At 47.2% G+C, this 17,926-nt stretch overlaps 1 protein-coding gene across 27 annotated transcripts in view; it reads right to left on the bottom strand.

The window, feature by feature from the left end:
- Positions 1-17,926, bottom strand: part of Clasp1 (cytoplasmic linker associated protein 1) — a 215,163-nt gene that overhangs the window by 85,147 nt on the left and 112,090 nt on the right. For all 27 annotated transcript variants that reach the window (XM_013346681.2, XM_013346680.2, XM_026779748.1 and 24 more), the window contains exons 9-18: positions 11,794-11,943; positions 9,823-9,896; positions 7,725-7,817; positions 5,955-6,100; positions 4,992-5,127; positions 3,899-3,969; positions 3,402-3,461; positions 1,876-1,953; positions 744-911; positions 173-222 (exon numbers count right to left, since the gene is read on the bottom strand). In XM_013346681.2, coding sequence (XP_013202135.1) covers positions 173-222; positions 744-911; positions 1,876-1,953; positions 3,402-3,461; positions 3,899-3,969; positions 4,992-5,127; positions 5,955-6,100; positions 7,725-7,817; positions 9,823-9,896; positions 11,794-11,943 — 1,026 coding nt within the window. The remainder of the gene's footprint in view (positions 1-172; positions 223-743; positions 912-1,875; positions 1,954-3,401; positions 3,462-3,898; positions 3,970-4,991; positions 5,128-5,954; positions 6,101-7,724; positions 7,818-9,822; positions 9,897-11,793; positions 11,944-17,926) is intronic.

Genomic DNA, 17,926 nt, shown 5'->3' on the forward strand with positions numbered 1-17,926 from the left:
TGGTGTAGTGGAGCCCTGCCGTGGAGCCAGAGGTGGCAGGGTATCACATACCCAGCTGAGTGGGGATAAGGGCAGGCCCCAGCTTCCTGTCACTGAACGCAGCCTCAGGGCAGGAACAGGCCTCCCACCGATGCGGTTCAGTGACTCTGTGGTTCTGTGGCTGATCTCTTACCTCTGGATGTGGTGCTGCCGGTGGGACTTCTCTTGGCAGAAAGGGGCCGGCTGCAAAATGCACACACATGTGTTACCAAAGTGTACTTTATCTGCAGTGACACAATACAGCAAAGTGCCCGTGGAGAACGGCCAGGGTCTTCAGAACTTTTCAGGCATTACTTTACCAACCTCACATCTGACAGAGTGCTACCATTGTTTGGGATGAATGACCTTTCAAACAGAACAAAACAATAACAGGGACAGAGGTCAAGTGCAGGGCAGACATGCAGGTGCAGTTCCGTGTCTTTCCAGGCCTGTCTCTGGGCACGTTCACATCATCTCGGAGGACTCCTTATGTGTACAGTTCACAATGCTCTATAGCTCGCTATGCTGTGGCAGAGGGGAATGAGTCTGCGGCAGAGTCCAAGGCCACGTTTCTCACCTCCCCGACAGTATCTGACCTAGAACCGAATCTACCTTGACAGCTGGGACGCTTTAGCAGGTACCCGGGTGAAAACAGTGTGCGCTTCTGTGTAGCCAACTTTTAATAGAGCAGACTGCACTGTGGGCAGCAAAGCCAAAGCCCTTACTTGAGACTCTCCTGAGAGCTGGACGAGGATCGGTCTGACTGAGGCAGAGACACGATGCTGTCCGAGTTCTTCAGGTGCGACTGCAGGGCCTTCTGGTAGGAGGACTCCAGCGTGTGGTACAAGTGCTCTGCTTCTCGGCTGAAGTGACTGTGGAAACCCCAGTAGCATCTAGGAAAAAGACGAGCCCCGGGCTGGTCAGGACCCCGCGGAGCACAAGCGTGCCTCTCGCAGCGTTTCTGGGGTTCGAGGCCCCCTTGATCTGCTAGGAGGAGCAACAGGGCACAAGGCCGGAGAGCTAGCAAAGGAGGCCTCGGACAAATCCTGGCTTTACAACGTTCAGCTTAAATCTAAAAGGCCCTTTTACTTCTTCACGGATGTGGTGGTGGGGTGGAGAGGCCACAGCACACGTGGGCACGTGAGGACAACTGTGGGAGTTAGCCTCTCCTCCCACTGTGTAGGCTCCAGGAACTGAAGTCAGGTCAGCGGGCTTGGGGGCAAGCGCCTTTACAGGTTGAGCCATCCTGTTCCTTGCCAGCTTTTGATGCTGGAGAAGTAACTTAACTTCTCTGAGCTGTTGTCTCATTTACAAAATGGGAATTAAAGGTTCTAACTTGGAAGTCAGTAGGCCCTATGACCTCTGGGAAGGTACTGGATTGAGGGCCATAGCCACACGACTGAAGCATTTTCAGTTCCACTGGGAGTCTGAAACTGGACATTATCACCATGACAATCCTGGCATCCCCTCCCATAATTCAAGTTTTCAAACAGGATGCCCAAGAAGAGGATACTCTTGTGGCTGTTATCTCCCGTGGTACCGTGGTCAGGAACACCGAGTTGTACGGCTCTCGACAGCTCGGTAAATGAACACAGAGCACTACTGACCATTTCTGTTAAGTCTGAAAACAAGCATCCTATGTCAACCTCAGTCCTGTTTATATTCCGTTCCACTTAGGCACCCACCTAAAGAGCAAAACATCCACAGAAACTTAGAGAAACACGCTAACGTGGACTTTTGGAGTCACATTTAACAGTTACAATTAACAACATACGCTTGATGAACCAAGATGATTGAGTATGGCAAACCGTACAGTGGGCTGGGTCTGAGGGCCAATATGGGCCAATAGCAACTTACTTTCTGGCTTCTATTCTTGCTTCAGAATCGGCATCGTGGATTCCTTTCTTTATCGTTTCCGCTAATACTGATATGTGTCTAGATATTTCGGAAAGAGCAGTGGTAGTCACTAAGCAGACAACTTTAGTGGGTGAACACAGGCTTGTGGAATCAAGTTCAAAATAACAATGAGGGTTTGGTGGCTTCGTCGTGCCTGAGTCAGGCAAGTAACACAGCTGAGAGGCTAAGCGCATGCCCCCACCCCCACCCCCGCCAGCGCCCTCTCTGCATCCCATCCTACTCTCAAGTCACAACGACTCCTTTGTGAACCATACGTATTTAGCTTTGGGAAGCAAAGAAGTTCCACACTCTCCATCCACGATCCCGTCATTCGTGGCCAGCACCTCAGCTAAAGTGGTGTGCCTGTCTCTTACCCTCTGCCTTCTTAAGAGAAAAAAATCTTGGGCAGGATGACACAAAGATGTCTGGGACAAAAGTGGCCAGCGATGTGCACATTAGAATGGAAAATCTCCTTAAACAATAAAGACAAGATTTCCCCCCAAATGCTGTCTTCATGACACCAAACACCTCTGCTCTTTTCTCAGCTGGCGGGCAGCCTCAGTTTCTCAAAACCAGGGCTTCCGACTAGTTGCTTAGGAGTTTAGGCTGAGTCTTAGTTTTGATTTCTATCATCACTGGGATGGATTTCCTTGCGTCTATTATCACTATGATGAAACCAACTGACCAACTGTGATGCCCACTCAAAACTGTGGCACACTTCTCCCACCTGCTGTCTCCTAATTCAGAGCGCAGGTACCTGAAACAGACAGGAGCTAAAAATATCAAACAAAAAAGAACAGCATGTGGTTGTTTAGAGACCCTGACACAGAGCTACTTTTAAATTCTGATATGTGAAAGCAGTCAGCTACAGCCTGCCATAAAAACAGCACTGACCACGACAGGGTGAATCGTCCTGCAAGGCATCAGAAGAGGGCAGCAGCGCTCAACCCTCACTAAGCTGCAAACAGAACCTGCACCACTACTGCCCTCTACTGTGTAATAATGGTAATGCACACTGCCAGCTGGAGACGTACAAGTTTTCTTTCATTTTCCCTAAGACATGGCCCTTAGCCCAGGCTGGTGTTAAACTCCCAATGTATCCGAGGATGACCTTGAACTTTTGACCTTCCCTCCCTCCTGTGCCCCCCCCCCCCCGCTTCTCTCTCTCCCTCTTCCCTTCTCACCTCCTCCATCTTCTCTCACTTGGGATTATAGGCAGTTTATTTAAGAGTGGGGATGAACTCAGGGTTTCTTATATGCTAGGTAAGCACGCTACCAACTGAGCCACACAAGCTGTATCATACTAGTGTCTGGAAGGATGACATCCCTAAAGCTTCTCCACTATGAAGTGGCTCACATCAGTAGAAACAATGGTCCCTTAGTGACACGTGATTCACTTCTTATACAAGACAGGGTGGACGGCTTGCTGGGGCGCTCACCCCCAAAACTCTCAGGCCAGAGGACGGCTCTGAATCACAGGGGCTTACCTTTCCAGTGAATGTGTCTGCCATTCTTGTAAAAGCAAATCTAAAAATTCAAAACAGCGCCTGAAAAGTAGCAAGAAACACAGAACTTAGTAAGGTGTCTGCTGGAGAAACTAAACAGCTTTCCGCTTCCGCCAGTCAGTCTATCCTGTGAGTAAGTTTCGTTTAAGAGGGAGAAGAGGAAAAGGAGGAGGAGTAAAGAAGAATCAGAAATAAATAAAGACTAGGCCAACAAGGTGGTTTTGAGGGTCACACGCACGCACGCACGCGCGCACGCTCGGCAGAAGACAGCTTCTGAGAGTCCTGGGGATGGACTCGGCACCTTACCCACTGACCATCTTGCCAGTCACAGAACATTTTACTGATTTTGGACCAAGAAGCAGCTGTTACTTAAATAATAACAACTTCAGATTCGAAACTTTATCCATGGAAGGCGATCTGGGGATCATCTTGTTTTTGAGACACTGACAAGACAATCAGGAGGAACTTTCAACACATACCTTCTAACTGCGACAGACTTCGAGGTACAGTTGCTTGTTATGACAGGAATTAGCCGAGGGATGTGCGTGTGCTGCGGAGAGAGGTGAAAACAGGTGAGCACTGGAACACAGACCGGACAAGACGTAACAGATAACCTCACGGCACGTGGAAGCTGGGTCTAAAACGTCTGCTGGCGAAGGGAACGGGCCATTAGAGAACTGGCAGAGCCAGGACAGACGACAGGATGCCATATGAATCAGTCGGGAGTCACAGCAGTCTGAGGAAGGAGGCCTAACGCATGCTAGCAGCTGAGACAGCGTGCATTCATAGGGCCTCATCGTGCTGCGCCATCCTGACACTGTCTCAATGGAAAAATACAATGGCTCTGGTTTTAATATTACAAGTAAGAGCAAACACAAACAGTAAGAATGAAAATAATACTAAACATCCTTTGGGGATAGAGTACATCCTGCAGAGTTTCAATTTTTTAAAATGATATTTATTCACTCTGTGTATGTGCATAAATGTGTGAGTGTGTGCGTGTGTGCGTGTGCTTGTGTGTGAGGGCACATGTACAAAAGTCAGCAGCAACTTGTGGGAGTTGGGTCTCCCTCCACCGCGTGGGTCCTCGGGCTTGGTGGTAGGCAGCTGCCGAGGGTGGCAGAGAGGAGGATAAACTACTCTTCCTGAAAGCACACATGAGGATTATCAATACCTGGTCGCTGCTCACATCAAAGTAAGTGCTAGAAAACTCAAGCAAAGAAAGAGTTCCAGTTCCTTGCGTGCTGCAATTAGTAAAATGAGTTTCAGGTAAGCAGAAGCCATAAGCACACGTAGCTAACATGGAAGAACAGAAGTGATGGAGGAGAGTCAAGTACTTAGAACCAGCGGCAGGTTGACGAAGGCGTGCCTGTCAGCGGCTGCGCCAGCCCACAAGACACAACACAAATCCTTTAGTGTGGCCGCCCCCATCGTGGGAGAGAAACACTGCTGCAGGGGCAAACAGATGGTGATGGCACAGACACACCCTCGGGGGGGAGGGCCTGCTATATCCCACCAGCCAGCGGGATCTACCACTCTTGTCCTTCATAGGTGGCCCCATGACATACTTACCCGAATGATTAGCCTGACAGCTACAACACCAGAAGTAGCCATAATTTTGGCACTGTTTGGGATTAAATTAAAGATAGTTGGCATAATGGCTTCAGCTCCATGATCAAACTTGTTTCCCAGAACTGACGACAGATGCCTGCAACAAGAAAGGAGCAGCTGTAGTCACGCTCTCACACACAGGGAGCACAGGCTCTCCACAGCTGACAGCCCTCCTTCACAGTTCTCTTTGAGATAAAAGGTCAAGCAAAGAATCCGGTGAAGCCATCAACCAACAAATGTTTCTTAACAATTTCCAAATAAGTATTACAAGAGCAAAATCAAGCCCGCCAAGACCAAAGATGTACTAATAAAGATGGAGCATGAACCCAATGCTTGCCCTGTCTGATTTTATTTTTGTTTTGCATATAAAACATGATGGCAAGATCTGCCTGCCCTAAAACTTTATACAGTTACAATGCTTGCCAGCCGCTGTGACTACTGCTTTAATATTCTGAAGCATGCAAACACAGCACTTAAGTTTGGCTTAGACAGTATTGCACTCCTGTTGTTCACTCTCTCTCTCTCTTTCCAGTCCCGAGTACTGCAGGGCTCTGCATGACAGGCGTGTGCTCCAGCACCACCAGCACCCACAGGCCTGCACTTACTTCATTCTATAGCACTCTTCAAACAAACACGAGGCCTAACGCACATATACCCTGCAGGCTAAAGTCATGAAACAATCTCACATACAGAATTGCATAGGATTTCATTTCTCTATTAGTAGTACAATAGAAGCATCAGAGATATGCCAGTGAGTATAATTTAAAATCCAATGCTGTACATAACTGGGAAGCAGCTACTCTAACAGAAGTGTTAACAGGCTAGGGTCTTGCAGACCAGCGAGAGGTGACCCCGCTGACATGCCTGAGCAGTTATCTCTAAGAACAGTGCGGGTGAACAGAATGCATTGCACGCAGTCCTTACCCCAATGTGATGCAAGCTTCCCGCACTACCTGAGACCGCAGGTCCTTAGCAGAGAGTTTGAAGGCTCCATCCAGAAGACGCAAGTGTTGAAAGAAGTTATCGTACTCGGCAGCTCCAGCCAAGAGTAACGACCTCATCTTTTTTAGCTAATGGGATGAGAAAAGTCAGAGGTGTGGGAAACATTGTTAAACGCTGAATCTACATAACAAAGAAGCCATCAATAGAACATAAAGAAAAGTTAACTGATGATAGGAACAATTTTTTTTTAAAGAAAAGATTTGTGGGGCTGGAGAGATGGCTCAGAGGTTAAGAGCATTGCCTGCTCTTCCAAAGGTCCTGAGTTCAATTCCCAGCAACCACATGGTGGCTCACAACCATCTGTAATGAGATCTGGTGCCCTCTTCTGGCCTGCAGGCATACACATAGAGAGAATATTGTATACATAATAAATAAATAAATAAATAAATATTTTTTTAAAAAGATTTGTGTGTGTAGTTTTGTCTGTGTGTGCATATGACACATTTATGCAGGTGTCTGCTGAGGCCCAAGAGGGTGTTAGAGGCCCTGGAACTGGAGTTACAGGTGGTTATAAGCCACTGATATAAATGCTGGAACCAAGCTAGGGTCCTCTGTAAGCTTAACTGCTGAATTTATATCTCTAGCCCCTAGAAACTATCTTTGCAAAGACAACTAGACAGCTAATTATTACCTAATGTACAATGAACAAACTAAGACTCCATTTAAAAATGCAGTACCCATAATAAATGATTCCCTTAAAAACATTTTGTGTGTGTGCGCCTGCGTGAGTCTATGTGCAGTACAAGCACACGGGCCCATGGAGGCCAGAACGGGAGGAAGAGCAGCTCTGTTCTAACTGCTGAGCCAAGCCAGCTCTCGAGCCTTTAAGCTGCTGAGTTTGTCTTGTTTTTGTTTTTTATTTGTTTGCTTGCTTTTTAGACCACATCTCTCTATGTAGCTCTGGTTGTCCTAAAACTCTCTATGAACACCAGGCTGGCTTTAAACTCATGGAGATCTGTCTGTCTACATGCCTGTCTCTGCCTCCCAAGTGGCATGTGCCACCACTCCCAGCAACTTGGTGTGTTTTAAAAGCAAAAGTAGGGCTGGGTGTGGGAGTGCATGGCCATTCATTAAGTCCACCATTCCACATGCTACAGCAGGAAATCCCAAGTTCAAAGCCAGCATGGGTTACAGAGCATGTCATTTTTATCATTAATTCTTGTCAACTTGACATAAACTAGAGTCATCTGGAAAGAGGGAATCTCAACTGTCTTCATATTGGCCTGTGGGTATGTCTTTGGGCATTTTCTTAACTGACGATTGATGTGTGAGGGCCTAGTCCACTGCAGGCGATAACGGCCCTAAGCAGGAGGTCCTGGGTTCTCTAAGAAAGCAGGCTGAGCAAGGCATGAGACCAGCAGCAGCCCTCCAGTCTCTGCTTCAGATCTCCCTCCAGGTTCCAGCGTCCAGTCCTGCCCTAGCCTCCTTTAGCAGTGGACTGTAACCCATGAGACAAAGAAATCCTTCTTTTCCAAGCTGCTCTTCATCATGGAGTCTATGCAGCAACAGAAAGCAAACTAAGATGTAGTGAGACTACCTTGAAATAAACTCAAAAACCAAAACTCACTGCAAACAATAAAACCAAATGAGGTAATTTACCACAAAAGTAAAAAGTACAGATGGTAACTGACGTGCACGGGAATAGGCAAGCACGCAAACACGTGCAATGGAAGCCAGGATAGCGGCACTTACAGCATTGACCCTCTGTTCCCAGTCATGCTTGTCATCCGACAGGATTTCTCTGATTTTGTTTATCGATTCCTCGAGGTCTCGGCTGGAGTAAATCTGGAAGCAAAATTAATTTATACTTGACAAAAGACAATGTACAGAATTAAGATGAATTTTAAATACATGACGTCAAGGAAGCAGAATAAAAGAAACGCTCACTCCGGGTGAGGAATTCTCTGGGCATGCTCATCTTAGTGAGGCCACACCCACCGTCAACGGGACCTCTAGACTTGCTGCCACGCGTACACAGCCTTGCTCTGGACATCTCTACTAGACATGTAGCAAGGGGATTTGTGTACAGAGAAAGAAGGCAACAGAGATGCCTTCACTAGTCATTTTTCATTTTTTTAAAAAACTTATTACTGAATACGTATAGGGGGTGGGGGGAACAAGAGGTGCACTGCAACTTCAAGCAACCACTCCACTTCTCCTGAGATTCAGGAATCAAATTCAGGTCATCAGGTGTCTGGAGCATCGTCTCACAGGCTCTAACTATCGTCCTGAGCCAGCCTGCAATCATCTGAGAGGGAAGCATCAATTGAGGGACTGCCTAAGCTAGACTGGCCTGTAGGAATGCTGGTGTGGAGTTGTCTTGATGGTTGATTGATGCAGAGGGGCCCAGCCCACTGTATCAGCAGCAGAACAGGGGCTCCTGGACTGGCTAAGAAAGCTAGCTAAGCATGGGCCTGAGAGAAAGCCAGCAAGCAGTATCCTCCATCACTCTTACTGGATTTCATTGGTTGTGAGTGAATTTCCTAGGTAGGTACAGTTGTGTAAACAACGTGCAGGCTCGCCATTTAATTCCTGCCTTGACCTCCCACAATGACGGGATGTGATCTGGAATGAGCCAAGTAGATTCCCTCCTTCGCTACTGCTGTGGTCAATGTAAGGGAAACCACTGCACCAGCTTACAGAGCAAGCTCTTCAACTCTCACTTAACACTTTCAAATCTACTCACTCACTGGTCCTCAATCCTACCGCGAGACTTCAACCAAGAGGCCAAGGATGAACCTAAGCCGGCGGAGCCTGCCACCTGATGGACACTAGGGCCCCCAGGTGGCAAGGAGGGCGGCAGGAGGCGACCTAGCAAGTGCTGCAGGACGTCACAGCACCGCAGAGAACCAGTCCCAGTCAGAACAGAGGATACAGGCAGAGGGCAGGCCCCAGTCCTTCGTTTGTTAAGTGGAGCATCCAAGATAGTGTAAACCAGGCTTCTACGAACTACACTCTTCGGTGTTTTAGGTGTCAAAACTTAGTTCACATTTCCAAGAAAAAAATCTTAAATATATGTCTTTCCTCTCTAAGCAATGACGAATGCCTCTTTTCTGTGACCCGATAAACTAACTTCCTGCACAGAGACATCTTTCCTGTTCTTCTGGAGATATCAAACAGGACCAGGCCTTCTGTTCTTGTCGGACACTTACAGGGCTCCCACATTCTCTAGTCTGTCCCTGAGGTTTCACACCGCAAGGTAAAGGACTCTGCAGTGGTATCACGCTCTGGACATGAGTGAGCCCCAAGGCCCACTGTGAGGAGCCGGGGATGTGGCTGACAGGCGGTGGGCCCTTTAAGGCCTTTGATCCGCGGGGAAGCAACTCTGAGAAGGTTGTTATGAGAGCCTGAGCTGACTCCACCCAGGCCTCTCTCTGCTGGTCTGACAGGAGTTGCCTGCTATCCCATGGCCATCTACCCGACACCATGAAGCATTGCTGTCGAGGCGTGGTTCTCGAGCCTGCTCTGTACTCTGTACTTTGGGGTTCCAAAGTTATGAGCTGAATGAATCTTTTCTCTTTAAAAACCTAGCTGCCTTAGGCATTTCACTGCTGTAACACAGAGCTAACTGATAAGGGTACCGGGTTGTGAAAAATGAAATCTGAAGACTTTCTAACTTGGTCTCAAAAAAAAAAAAATTATTTATTTTTCTTGTGTGCCTGTGTATGTGTTGTGTGTGTGTCATATTTACAGAAGAGGGTGTTGTATATGCTGGAGCTGGGGTTACGGGCAATTGTGAGCCATTTCTCGAGTCACTCCCTGCCGTCAAGAGCAGCACAGACACACTGACCTGCACTACGGGCACATCATCAAAGGCTTTAATGAAGTCCTCTTCATCCACAGCGCCAGCACCTTCTTTTGCAGCTGTTAAAACAAAGATAGCATGAACTCAACACTGTAAAAAACATACTACAGAACTGCACATATACACAACTAAAACTGAATTCTGGAACATTTAAAACGCATAAAACAGATTGATTTCACTTAGTGCATGAGCTTGCGTGTAGTTGTGTGCACTGTGCATGGGTGCACGCAGAGGCCAGAGAGCACTGGAGCCTCTGAGCTGCTCACAAGCACTTGTGGACCGCCTGATGTGAGTACCAGATGCCAACTCTGGTCCTCTGCAAGAACAGCCAGCACATTCACCGCTGAGCCATCTCTCTGGTCCCTCACATCTTTAGCTATCAGTTCAAGTTTCTCCCACAAAGCTGAGTTACAATGCCTTGTAGCCGGGAGGTGGTGGTGCACGTCTTTAATCCCAACAATCAGAAGGCAGTCAGAAGAATCTCTGTGAGTTTGAGGCCAGCCTGGGCTACAGAGTGAGTTTCAGGATAGTTGGGGCTGTTACACAGAGAAGCCCTGCCTCAAAAAACTGGAAGGAAAAAAAAATCCTTGTACACTTAAAACAAAGGCAAATCTGGCCCCATGGGAGCTTCCGGAAGGACTGGTGAGGAAAATGTATTTGGATCACACTGAGACGGTCTGACCACTCCATGTAGCCACAGGAAGAAATGCCAGGCATGGGAGTGAACCCCATACGTGACAACTCTGTTGTTTTATTCCCTGTGCTCATCCTTGAAGTGCCAACAGTGACATGTATAGATTAGCATGTCTGCTCTCTTATCAGACATGTGACTTGCTGGTAGGGCTCGCTGGACCCACTAGAGAAAACAGACAACAGACGGCCAGCAGGTGGCAGTAAACGTGCTGGCACGACAGGCAGCGATGCAGAGCCATGCTCCTCGTGCTTTGCCGTGGCTGGAGCAGTGAGAGCGTGTGCGTGGGAGGAGCTATGGCCTCTGAGCGCACAGAACCACAGACCAGGAACTTGAACACACTCGGGGTCATGGTGCTAAGCAAAGGATGAGGGCACAGCTGAGGGCAAAGCAGTGGAGGGGTGTAGGGGAAAGCAGAGGGCAGGTGAGATGGCTTAGCAGACAGAGGAACTTGCCACCAAGGCTGACGATCTGAATTGCTCCCTGAAACCCACATCACAGAAGCAAAGAACTGATGCCCCAAAGTTGTCCTCTGACCTCTGCAATCATGCCCAGGCATACAGAGGTGTGTATGTACATACGTGTGCACACACACACACACGGTCTTGATACAGCTTCAAGGGAGGTGAATGAGACACTGACAATATTCCCCTTCATAATAGCTGAAGAGATGGCTCAGAGGTCAAGAGCATTTACTGCTCTTGCACAGAACCCAGACTGGTTTACAAACATCTGGAACTCCAGTTCCAGGGGACCTTATGCTGTAGGAACAAGACGTACACAGTGACATGCATACATACTAGCAAACATTCATGCACATAAAACAAAAGTAAATCAATCTTTTAAAATGTGAATTTTACGTTAAATAAACTCAACAGTAAAAACAACTAGCAAGAATAGGAAGCAAAGTAACGCTGCTCTTCCTGTGGCCAACACAGCTTCCAGGGCAGGATGCTTGGGCTGGAGAGGCACAGCAGCACCTTGTGGATCCAGTCAGGATACTGTCATTCCAGGACAGACCTCCAGAGGGCAGCACTCCTGCGCCTCCTCCCTCAGGCTTTCACTGAGCCTACTCTGGCTTTCACAGCTGTGGCATCTAAATTGCATAGCAGCTCATCGGCATCAACAGAAGTACCAGGCCAATCAAAGACTGCAAGCAAGAATGTGCCCGCGGGGCGAGTTCATGCCTAGGGGCATGATAGGCAAGTACGATGACAAAAGATCCCAGAACACCACACAGGATGTCACACAGGATGTGGTCTTACCTGAAGACTTAGATCCGAGACTAGATGACACAAGCCGACGGGTCCCCATGCTAACATTCCTTCGGGAACTAGATGGAGCCTTGGATGAGGAGGAGCTGGCAGAAGAAGGCCTGTTTCCATCCACAGAATCCTCATCATCAAAATTCTTATCTAAAACAGAAGCACAGAAGCCACAGTTAAAAACTATGTTTTCACTGGGTGACGATGGTGGCGCACGCCTTTAACCCCAGCACTCGAGAGGCACAGGCAGGTGGAGCTCTGTGAATTCAAGGTCAGCCTGTTCTACAAAGCAAGTTCCAGGATAGTCAGGGCTGTTATACTGAGAAACCTTGTCTCAAAAAACCAAAAAATCAAAACAAAATTCTATGTTTTCACCTATACATAGAACAATCATCAGTTTTAAAAACACAGGTTTGCATGACTGACTGGTATGTAAGGTCCTGGGAAAGCCTAGAATGTAACCACGAAGATGGTGTTTACCTTCAGGGAGCTAGAATGTTCACCCACTCCGATCCTTTCTCTACACATGGTTTTCCCATTTGTAGGTTTGTGTGTGTGTGTGTGTGTGTGTGTGTGTGTGTGTGTGTGTGTGTATGCGCGTGTGTGTGCGTGTGTGTGTGTGCATGTGTGTGTGCATGCCCGTGTGTGTGTGCACTCATGCATGCACACGCACAAATGCGGACACACAGTGCATATGAGGACAGTCTCAAATGTCTGCTCACCTCCCACCTTGTTTGACAGGGATGCTCTTCTGTGTTTTTCCACTGCTGTCCCATGAACCTCTGGCTCCCGTCTCCTCACAGGAGTGCTGGATTACAAAGATTTGTGCTATTTGTCCAGCTTTTATGTGGGTTCTGGGGATTTGAACTCAAGTTCTCATACTTGAACTCCAAGTGCTTTATGCACTGAGACATCTCCCTAACCCCATTTTTCAGCCCCCATCACCACCACACAAATACAGGGTCTTGCTCTGTAGCCCAAGCTGGCCTCAAATTCATGATCCTGAAAGTCAGGATTACTGGTGTGTGCCATCACGCCTTAGAGCACATGCATTTTTAAAAAAATTATAGCTGGACAATACACCTCCTTAAAATACTAATTTATTTCAATTTTTTTCTTGTGACAAAGCTATTTTTAATGGCTGTAAAGTATTGTGGGTGGAAATGTCTCACTAAAACAGCTACTGTCAGGTAGTTGAGCTACGTAATACCTCACCATTAGAGACAGGGTTGTAAACTGGCCAGATGACTCGGTGGGTAGAGCCACCTGCCACCATGCCCAGTGACCTGAATTGGATCCCCAATATCCATATGTTGAGGGGATAGAATTAACACACACAAACTGTCCTCTGACCTCCACAGAAGCAGCATGGCACCCATACTCATGAGTATGCGCGTGTGCACACACACAAAATAAGTAAATAAACAAAAAATGTAAAAAATAGAGAAGGAAATATGACTAGAACAAACACCTTCCAATAACTAGTTTTTTGTTGGAATTTTAACCAATTTTATTACTGGGTCAAACCGCATGAAAGTGCTTACTGGTACTACTACATTTATCCTCTGAAAGCCAGAGAAGTGCTCGTTTGCCTGGAAAGTCAAGGAAGTGCCATCCTGCCCCCACCTCTATCATCACCGGTTACCGTTCATCATGCCAGTTAGATGGAGGAAAAGCATGCTTTCTGGGCTGCGTTTCCTTTAATAGAGCAGAGTATGTTTTCACTATACTGTTCTGTTTAAACCTCCACACCAGCAAGGCTTATTACCTCCTCTGCCGCATTCAAAATTCAAAAGAAAACGTATCTGTGGTTCTCAAAATGCAATCTATTTATACTCATTTTAGATTTTTTTTATTATTATTAATTATTATTATTATTGTATATGGGTGGCCATGCACGTGCCATGGTGCACACGTGGTCAGAGGACAACTTTTGGGAAATAGTTCTCTGTTCCACTGTGGGCCGGGGGATGAATTCAGAGTGTCAGGCTTAGAGCAAGCACTTTATACTGAACTGCCTCGCCAGCCCTATTTATAAACACTTTAATTATACAAATGAAAGCTTATGAACCAAATCCCAAGGGCTTGTGCGTCATTCAGGATGCTACCATGCACTTGGAGAGAGTAAGAATGGAGGGAGACTGACATCAGGCAGCTAACAGTGACTCCGAGACAGAAGGAGGAGTACCACATGGCAGAGGGCGGGCGAGGGCTCCGCAGGCAGACACTGGCTGCCAAGCCTAACAGTCTGAGTCAGTCATGGAACACACATGGAACTGGTCATCACAAGTTGTCTTCTATCCTTCACATGTGTTCCACAGCACTGCCTATGTGCATGGGTGTATACACACACACACCAAAAAAATTTAAAACACAATGAGTGGCACCTAATAAAAACTGATCATTGGCCTCCATAAATACATGCACATATATGCACCCACCCCAATGCCCCCTACACACAAATTAAAAGGAGGCTATGCCCAATTAAATTCCTTTACATTTACATGCACACACACATTTATTTAGCAAGTTTATAAAATACTGGGTTTTTCAGACAGTCTTACAGTTGGTTATCCCTTTTCCAAGTTATGTGGGCTAATTCCCCTAGAACTGATGGTCAGAGGTGTCCCACAGACCCCCAAAACAATACAGACTATAGTCATTCACTTGACTGTCTACGAGAACTTGATGGTAAACCCTCTCACTGCAGACACATGGCATGGAGATATCACTTTGTACTGACAGGAAGCCTCCTCCCTAGTGGCTAGTACTAGAAAGTGCTGTGGAGGCTGCTGGAGTTGGCAGGGGGTCAGAAGGAGTCTTACTGGGCTATGAACCAAGTGACTATAATAATGACCAGCATCACAAGATAGCCCATGGGTACAATAGTGGCATGAATGTTATGGAGTTACCAAGTATTTTCTAATTAGATATCAGGCCTGCTCCACAGGAGGAGATGCATGCCTGGTATTGCAAATCTGCCCAAGAACCGAAGGCTGGACGCTAGCTCACAGACCTCAGGGGGTAGACTTACAGCTATTATTTTGTTAAATGAATACAGTATCAATCTGTTGTCTAAATTCTTATCTTTCTACTGATGGATTAGTGCAGTTCTCAGATCTCAACAAAGAAATTTCTTTGTGCAGTGGGTGGTGGTTAACACAGAAATGTGCAACTCACCAAAGCACAGAGACTAAATGACTGGAGAATGCCCCAGAACTGAGATTCGACTGGAGCAAAGCGGCATCTACTGCAAGTAACAGGACCACTGCACAAGACCCACACAAGATCAAGCCAGCCAGCACTCCAGCATGGAGTCCCACTGCAACTGAGCAGCTGGCTTCTGCAGGGAGGGAACCAGTTCTCCAGAGGAGAGGCTCCAGTGGATGGCCCATCACCACAAGTATACTGGCAGCAGAAACTGAAATTGGAGGGTTATTAAATTAAAAAAAAAAAAGACACAAAGTTGGGGGAGCAAAGAGATGGCGGTGCACCTGGGAGGGTTGAACGAGGAGCTGGGGTGAATATCATCCAAGTATAGTGCATGAATTTCTAAGTGAATAAAATACTCATTTTTTCCAAAGGAGGAGGAAGGAGGGAAAGAGGGAGTGAGTTTGGACAATCAGAAAGGAGCCCAGTTTCAGTAAACTGGAAAATTCTCATCTGTAGAAAGGATCATCCCTTACAAGGCAAATGGGCCATTTACATAAGTGACTGGCAACAGAGAGGCTCCAGAGATGTCCCAGATGCAGAGAGGCAGTCCTGGGTTCTTGACATATTTCAGTATTGCTCAACTAAATCACAATGCACACTGCTACCTGTTAGCAACTGCTTTGTTTTTGTTTTACAAGATAGGATCTCACTATGTAGCTCTGGCTGTCCTGGAACTCACTGTATAGACCAGGTTGGCCTGGAACTCAGAGATCTGGCAGTCTCTGCCCCTGCCTCCTGAGTGCTGGGATCAAAGGCCTCCTCCACTACACCCGGAGTGCCCAGCTTCTTCGGGGTGTCGCTAAGCAGACTGCTCTTGGAGTGAACGTGTTTAAAGGATTATTTCCAACTGTGTACGCTTTGCTATCACACTAGGTTCAGGTTTTCACACACTGGACGCTACCCACAGAAAATGGCCTTCCAGAAATATACATTCTCCTGGCCCGAAGAAAGAACCCATTCTATCTTCAGCCACCAGTGGGAACACGACTTTCCCACAGCTACTCCCGCTGTCTTGATCTCAGGATAGGAACCAGGAGTAAACTAACTGAAGCCGTCAGTCCCCAGCCACCTTCAACACCTTCAATTCTTCAGAGTCGCTTGAGACTCATCTCTCCTCCACAGCACCGGGACAAGACATTCCAAAGGCTTGTGAGGTTTCCACAGAAAGGCAGTGAAGCTCTTGCCTAACCCTCAGTAACTCCCTTCTGGCAAGTCCATTCAAGATAAACCTGAGCTCAAACGGAAAGGTCTGTTGGTGAGAAACAGCAGCAAACCAGTGTGCCTTTTGGAGAGAAGTTGAGTCTAAGACAACAGAGGAAAAAGAAAAGGCCAGAGTACACAGTCATCTGGGAACTTAGAGCCAAACCAGCAGAATGAGAGCTACCAGTTCAGCATGGCCTCTTGAGAACTGGATCTTAACCAGGAAGTGTGGTGGCACCAAGTCCCACACAAATGTCGTGCAGCAAAAATAATGAACAGGGGTCAGCAAGATGTCTTAGCAGCTCAGGGTGGTTGCTGAGCAAGTCCTGAGTTTGATCCCAGGAACCCATACAAAGGAGGGCAGAATCAGTTTCAGAAAGCTCTCCTCTGACTTCTCTATGTGCATATGTGTACATACACACAATCAACTCCTAAGACAATAGTCAGAAAGACCATCCCGGGCCTAGAGGTCAGCGGAGATGTCAGTCTGACACAGAAATCAAGTCTGGCTGAGGAAGGCAGAACTGTAAGCTCTGGGTTCTTCTGGAGAGCTTCAACATTTTCATTCAGAAGAAACAAAACATCGAAATGTGTGTTCAATGCTCATCTTGAGGAGGACCAGGACCTAAATGAAGTGGTCCTGTCCTCTCTTTGGGCAGGCTTTGATGGGGGAAGCCCACGGAAGGAAATGTCTGGCTCTCTGAAACCGATCTGTACCAGTGGCGGGATCCCAGCAGCCTTCTCCCCGCCGTCCTCGAGACAGGAAGAAACAGCAGGGTAGCCTAGTAACTAGAGCACACTCAGCACTCCTGAGGCAGAGAAAGCCCAGAGATGGGCTGCTCTTCCACACATACTCCAGCACCCCTTCTTTCTCCATCTTACACAGATCGAGCCCTCCCAAAGTCTGCTCTTGCACAACTTAAGTCGCATACTCTATCTAGCACATTCCCAGTGCATCCTGGGAAACAGGAGACTGCTGCTAGCTTCTAATTGGCACAGGCACCATGTAGGACACATATATACATGCAAACAAAACACTACTACTACAAATAAATAAATCTTTAAAAATAATGCAAACAGGCAAACTTCTGTTTCCTTGTCTGAAACAGACAAGAAGTACACTTGTCTGTTTGCAGGGCTCATCCCGCACATGGCTGCACCATGCCAATCCCTGCCCTGCCCTGACAGTACTCAGGTACCTCACCTAACCAGCTATTCACCTCCTCTCAGGTCCGCCCCTTCTTATCTGGACAGACGCCAGTCCTGGCAGAGAGGCAAGGCTCCATCCCGCCCATCATGGCAACTGCAACAATCTCCCTGACTGACCAGTGGAGAGGGATCTGTGAGGCTCTGGGAGATGACAGGTGTGATGTGTGTCTCAACTGGACACACATGTGCTTTAGGTTCCCCTGCTGTAGCCCCGGGCTGTGATCTCATGGTCAGCATTCCTCAGTCTACATTCTGTTCATGTAACTCTGTCCTGATTCTAAGGTCCTACTGCCCTAAGGTTTTAGTTCCATATTGTTCTGGGCCATTCTTGAGTCAATTTCTAAAATTGTAAAAAACAAAATTCAACATCCCTTTATGATAAAAGTATTGGAGAGATCAGGGATACAAGGGTCATTCCTAAATATAATAAAAGCTATATACAGCAAGCCGACAGCTAACATCAAATTAAATGGAGAGAAACTCAAAGCCATCCCACTAAACTCAGGAACAC

The sequence above is a fragment of the Microtus ochrogaster genome, chromosome 6, assembly GCF_000317375.1.
Source record: "Microtus ochrogaster isolate Prairie Vole_2 chromosome 6, MicOch1.0, whole genome shotgun sequence".
Classification (NCBI taxonomy): domain Eukaryota; kingdom Metazoa; phylum Chordata; class Mammalia; order Rodentia; family Cricetidae; genus Microtus; species Microtus ochrogaster.